The sequence below is a fragment of the Hippopotamus amphibius genome, chromosome 8 (genome assembly GCF_030028045.1).
Source record: "Hippopotamus amphibius kiboko isolate mHipAmp2 chromosome 8, mHipAmp2.hap2, whole genome shotgun sequence".
NCBI classification, from domain to species: domain Eukaryota; kingdom Metazoa; phylum Chordata; class Mammalia; order Artiodactyla; family Hippopotamidae; genus Hippopotamus; species Hippopotamus amphibius.
In genome coordinates, this window is record NC_080193.1 from 1959608 (window position 1) to 1965607 (window position 6000).

Consider the following 6000-nt stretch of genomic DNA (forward strand, 5'->3'; position numbering starts at 1 on the left):
CAGAGGCACAGATCTGTCTGGTGAGGCCTCTGGAGCGCAAGGAGCCAGCAGGGCATTTTCGCTGGAGAGCCCGCCAGGATGCCCCCTGGTGTCTCAGAGGTTGGGACTTGAGGCCCAGTGAGGAGCCTGTCCTGCCCCGTAACTTACAGGGACTCTGCAGGTATGGCCCTTGGGCACTCCAGCCTGGCCTGGCCTCCTGTGTCCTGGGCTCATGCACAGAACGTGTCACTCTCCAGCTTGGGCAGGGCCCACATAGGGTCTGGAGGCCCTTCCTGGCTGTGCCTGTGCCATCAGCGTGTTAGCATATCCTCTGAGTGGACCCCCTGAAAGGCACCACACCAGACCTATGGGAGAGCAGGAGGAGGGGGCCAAGGGTGCAGGCAGGAAGGCCAGGGCAGACCAGGGACCTGAAGGCGGGGTCTGTGTGAGGGGGAGGAGGCGTGGGGGCTGGACAAGGAGGCTGGTGGGTGGGAGAGGGCATGAAGGCCAGCCCACAGGGAGTTCTGAGGCTGTAGGCGTCTCTGCCATCATACAACCTCGAGAGCGTTTGGTCTCTGCCGAAGGGGTAAAGGGGTTGAGGGGTCAAGCTCAGGTGTGTGGCAGCACGAGGGTGGGCTGGACGGATGTCAGAAGGCCGGGAGCCTCAGGAGGAGGCTGTTAGGGGATGAGGGCTGAAGTCCCTTGAGCAGTGGGTTGGGGCGGGGAGAGCTGGGCAGAAAGGGGGTAAAGGAAGAGTGTGGGGTGATTCCTGGGCTCTGGCCCAAGTGCCTGGGAAGGTGGGGAGGGTGGCACCCTTTACTGAGCTGGGGCACAGGAGGCAAGACACGCCCCGTCTGAGCTGCCTTTGGGACATCCTCTGAGCTGAGAAAGTTCCACCCTGACCAGAAGGGTCTGGACCCATCAGCAAAGAGATGATAGCCACAGCTCAGGAGGGCTCGGGGCCCGGCGGATAGAGGCAGGGGGCCCACAGGGGATGGTGGAGGGCAGGGGCCTTTGGGGGTCATCAGAGGAGTCCCCAGAGAATCCCCCAGACAGGGCCAATCCCAGAGGAGCCAGGGGGTCTCTGCAGAAAGTTTCACCTCCAGGGAACGTGTCTAGGGGTTCCCGGACCCCCTTACTGCCACCCTGAGGCCCCCAATACACCGGCCCTCTGCTGATCTAGAGTCCACACCTGCCCCGGAAAGTGGACCCATTGCCCCTGTGGGGGGACTCCAGCAAGCCTCAGGTGGGGACATGGAGAGCGGGGAACGGATGTGAGAGGCTCTGGCTGGCTGGGATGGGGCCCGGGGGAGGGAGGCCTCGTGCCCTGGGCTCACTCCACTCTCACTACCTGCAGGACCTGGGCCTCGAGGGGCTCCTCCTCACAGACATCCTCTGCAGGAACGTGGCCTTCCTCAGTCTGCTGGACCCCATCTCCCACGACCTGCTTGTGCACCTGGCCTGGCACCTGCAGTGCCCCAGGTCGGTGAGGTACGGGCCCCAGGCTGGGAAGTGTGGCGGACAGGGGCCAGGAGAGCCCAGGGCGGGGAGCTAGGATCTGGGCCCTCACCTGGCCTGCTGCGTGGCCTCAGGCAGGTTGCGGTCCCTCTCTGGGACCTGATGCCAGTTTCAGTGCATGAGGCTGGCCAGCAGCTGGAGCATGTGGGAATTGTGCTTTCCCGGCCCTGGAAGGTCATCTGTTGGGTAGACCTGTTTCCCTTTTTTTTTTTTTTTTTGGGGGGGGGGCCCTGCCACATGGCATGCAGTATTTTAGTTCCCCGACCAGGGACTGAACCCGTGCCCCTTGCTGTGGAAGCACGGAGCCGTAACCACTGGACCGCTAGGGAAGTCCCTAGACCCATTTCCTGGGGGGTACCTCTGTGCACCAGGCCCTGGGACCCAGGTAGGAAGTCATATGAGGACCCTTCAGGATACAGAACATTCTGACAAATCCACCGATGGAACCAGACTCCCAGCCCCTGACTCCTAGAGCCAGAAGAGAGCCGTCCTCGGCTGGAACCCCTGTCCACACGTACCCTTGGGGACAAGGTCCCTCTGCAACCCACAGCAGCTCAAACCACAAGCCCTCCTCATGTTGAGGTGGCACCTGCCACCTGCAGCCTCCACTCCCTTCATGCCACCGCGTCTGCCCAGGACACCCGTCCCCGCCCGCTGTGTCGGCACCCGCGGACGTCCTACCGTGAGCATGGACGGTGCCGCACTTCTGTTATAGCCTGTGGCTGGCCCCCAGTCCCCAGCCCCTCCTCACGGTGAGCCCCTGCGTGAAAGAGGGGTGCCCAGTGCAGGCCCTGCCAGCTCTGAACGGCCACGTCCGGGGGCACTTGTCCCCGAGGGTTCTCTGAGGCTAGCCTAGAGCCATCACCGTGACCCCAGGGCTTCCTGCCACCGTGCGTGCTGTTAACGGAGGGACTGGAGGAAAGAATGTGCCGGGGGTGGAGCGTGCGCAGGGCCCGCGTGTGGAAAGCAGCCAGCCCGCATCTGCCCGAGCTGGGCCTCTGCAAGGGCCCACTTGGGAGCGAGAGAGAGCCAGGTGGTGGTGCTGCAGAACATAACCCTCCCCCCGCGCAGCCCAGACCCAGGCCCCACGGGCGCGGTCTCGCTTGGAGAGTGAGAGGAAGAAGAGCGTGCTGACCTGGCTCGTTCCTATTCCCTGGGGGTGGCGTCCGCGGAGCAGGGCTCCCCGGAGGGGCCTGGTCCTGCCTCCCCCCGTGGCGAGTCCCCGGGGGGCGCCGAGGGTGGACAGGGAGCCAGCGGAGAGCCCGAGACTCTGGCCCAGGGCCTGAGGACAGGGAACAAGGGCCCATTGTCTGGGCTTCCTCCCGCCGGGCACCGCGGGCCTCGGACCAGCCTGTCCAGCGCCCAGTGGGCAGCCTCCCCTGGCTCCGTGCCAGGCCACGGCAGGGCGGGGGGCGGGGGCGGAGGGGGAGCCAGTGGGCGGCTCAGCGATCCGTGATGACCGGCTGTGCGCACGCTCGGGTCCCCGAGGCCTGGGGGCGGGCGGGGCGCAGCCTCCCCTGACGGCGCTGCCCCTGCAGGACTGTGAGCTCTGGGAGTCCTTGGACAAGACCTGCCGGCAGCTCCTCTACCACCTCCCCCCTCACGCCAAGCGGCAGCGGGGGGCCAGCCTGCCCCGGAGGAAGACCCAGAGCTGATAAGGCAGCCCGGCCACAGCCCCGCCGCCCAGGCCCTGGGGGTCCCTTCCCAGGCCTCTCTCAGCAAGAGCTGGTGCCTGAGATCCCACCCTGCGGGCCCCTCCTGTGACTGCCTCCTGCCATCTGCCCGTCCCTCAGCGCCCGGCCTGTCACAGGGCCTGCCCCCGCGGACCAAGATGACCTCAGCAGGAGTCAGCTGAGTCCCCACGACGGGCTGGGAGGGGGGCGGGGTCTGGGCCGTGACTCTTGTTTGACAGGGAAGGAAACGGAGGCTGGGAGAGGCAGAGTGTCTCGCCCAAGGCCACACAGCCCTGCTTCCCGCAGCCCTTGGGGACTCTTTCCCAGGCTGCCTGAAGCCGAGGCCTTCGCGGCCAGCCCAGCAGCTCACTCTGCCTCGGGGTCCCCCTCAGTTACGTCCTCACAGCCTCGTGGCCAAGGACTCTGCCTGGGAGCAGGCCACGGGCACCCGAGCCCGGGTGCTCTCCCCTGCTTGCCCCATCTCCGGCCTGGTGTCCCACGCTGAGCCAGGAGCCCCTGGGGTTGTCCCCCGCCCTGGCAGGTGGGGGCCCTGGAGGTGCTCCTGCTGCTCTCAGCCCCCAGGCAGGCCCACGTTCAAATGACAGGAGAGAACTAGAGGCGGTTCCGGGAGCAGTGGGGGACCCTCCTCGTCTCTAAACTTCCCTTCCAGCTCAGGACACAGGGAGCCCCCCTCCGGGGCAGGTCCCCGCCCCTGTCCCCCAACACCACCCTCTTGCTCACCCTGGGCCGGTTCCCTCTCTAGCCCCCAAGGCTGCGCGGGGCCAGCCTGATACTCCGTCACCCCTGCAGGAACATCGAACCTTATTCCTAAAGGGTCAGCCTTAGAGGAGGACCGTGAGACAAAAGTGTGGGCTCAGGGGTCAGAGCACTCCCCCTTAGTGGTGTGTCACTGTGGAAGGTCACGTCACCTTGCCGAGTACCCGTCTGCTCCTCTGCAGAAGAGGGTGATCATTCCCTCCCCACTGGGTTGGCATAAAAATAAAAGACAAGAATTGTACCAGGTGTGGCGATGCGGGCAGACGGCGGGTTTTTATAATAACAGCTCATGGAGCCTTCACGCAAGTGCGTCTAATCCTCACGGCCAGGCCGCCTCTTAGCCAGCGGGGAGACAGGCTCAGGGGGGTTCCGCGCGTGGCCCGGGGCCGCTCACCTAGGAAGTGGCCCTCTGCAGGGCTTGGGCCTCGCCGCCGCCCTGGGCTGCCCGGACGGACAGGTCACTGCGGCTGGGGTGGCCCTTGCTCAGTCCCTCCCTGCCCACGACTCTCCCACAGCCTCAAGGGCAGCCTGCAGAAGACTCTGCCGGCGGCGGAGACCATGAACCTCCCGCGGTCGGTGAGGGCCGTGCAGCACATCGCGCGCTCCCTGGGCAGCCAGGGTGCCGGGCTGGCGGTGCTGGACCTGAGCTTCACGGGGCTGAGCGACGCGCTGCTGCGGCGGCCGCTGCCCCGCCTCCCCCAGCTCCTGCTCAACGGCAACCGGGCCGCTGCCCGCGAGCTCACCGAGGCCGTCAAGGACACCGCCAAGTTCCCGGCGCTGGCCTGGGTGGGCCTGGGCCACAACGTGGATGTGGCCTCCCTGCCCCAGCCCCTGGTGGCGGGCCTGCACCGGCGGCTGAGCCAGCGTACCTCGCTGCCCACCATCTACGAGGGCCTGGACCTGGAGCCTGAGGGTGGCGCAGCCGGGGCCAGCGCCCTTTCCTCCGGCTGGGGCTCTGCAGCTGCGGGGCCGGGGCCCGAGCCCCAGGTGACCTGCCACCTGCCCCGGCTCCTGCTTCCTGACGGGCAATGCTGCCGCGCACCTGGGACGGGTGATGGAGGCAGAGGTCCCCGCCCCCAGGCCCCGATGCAGTGTGCAGAGGAAGATGGGCTCACTGGAGGCTGGATGGCCGGTCCAGCCTGGAGTCTCAGCCTTCTCTCAGCAGGAGGGGCCCGGCACCTGCTGTGCAGACCCCACAATAAAGGGTGATGCTCCCTCTGCCTCAGACTTTCTTCACTGTGGGCCTCAGGGCCACTAAGCACCAGCCTTGCAGCTGGGGTCCAGGGAGGGGTGGCTGGAACTTGGGAGCCCTGCCTGCCCAAAAGGGAGAGACCAAGCTCATACTGACCTCTGCCGGGTGCTCCCTGGGCAGGATTCCCATGGGGATCAAAGAAGCAGGGAAGGTCCATCTGTGGGTGGGGAGTTGGAGGAGGCCTCCCAGGACCTGGCCCTCATGTCTCGGCAGGGCTTGGGCACCTTGAGGAGGGAGCCCAGAGAGGGGCAGAACTTGTGCCTAAGCCCAGGCTGCTGACCTCTCCCTCAGGGCCCTCTAGGCCGGGCACAAGCCTGTGCCGACAGGGAGCAAGGCTGATCTCCCACAGGGCACATCGCTGTCCACCAGCCCTGGTACCCACCCCCCCACCCCCCCAGGCCTCCTGTACTTGGCGAGTGCGCAACTCCGCAGGGGGGAGGAGAGACATCAGGCCAGAGACAAAGAGCTTTGTGTTCCCTCCAGGCCCTGGGGGCCCCCATGCAGAGTCCTCCCCTGGGGGGGACCCCAAGGGAGCACGCAGGGGATGAGGTGGGCACGCCCAGCAGGGGGGGCGGGGAGGGAAGGAGCAGGACCAGGCTGCCCCAGCAGGTGGTCGTCTCCCAGCAGGGGGCTGTCTCCCATCCTCCCCAAGCACCGCAAGGGCAGGCTCCAGACTGGACACCATGGTCACCTCCCAGCCCTGTGTGGGGAGCTGGAGTTCCACTAGGAGCCGGGCAGGGACAAGGAAGGTGTCGGGGGCACAGAGGCTGCAGTGGGGAAGCCATGCATGGCCCAAGGCTC

At 66.5% G+C, this 6000-nt stretch overlaps 1 protein-coding gene across 1 annotated transcript in view; it reads left to right on the forward strand.

Annotated features, from left to right (window-relative positions):
* LRRC75B (leucine rich repeat containing 75B) overlaps positions 1-5156 on the forward strand; it is a 15655-nt gene extending 10499 nt beyond the window's left edge. Inside the window, exons 5-7 of the mRNA XM_057744895.1 lie at positions 1337-1465; positions 3036-3150; positions 4462-5156. Of these exons, the coding sequence (XP_057600878.1) occupies positions 1337-1465; positions 3036-3150; positions 4462-5156 (939 nt within the window). The remainder of the gene's footprint in view (positions 1-1336; positions 1466-3035; positions 3151-4461) is intronic.
* Positions 5157-6000: the final 844 nt, after the last annotated feature.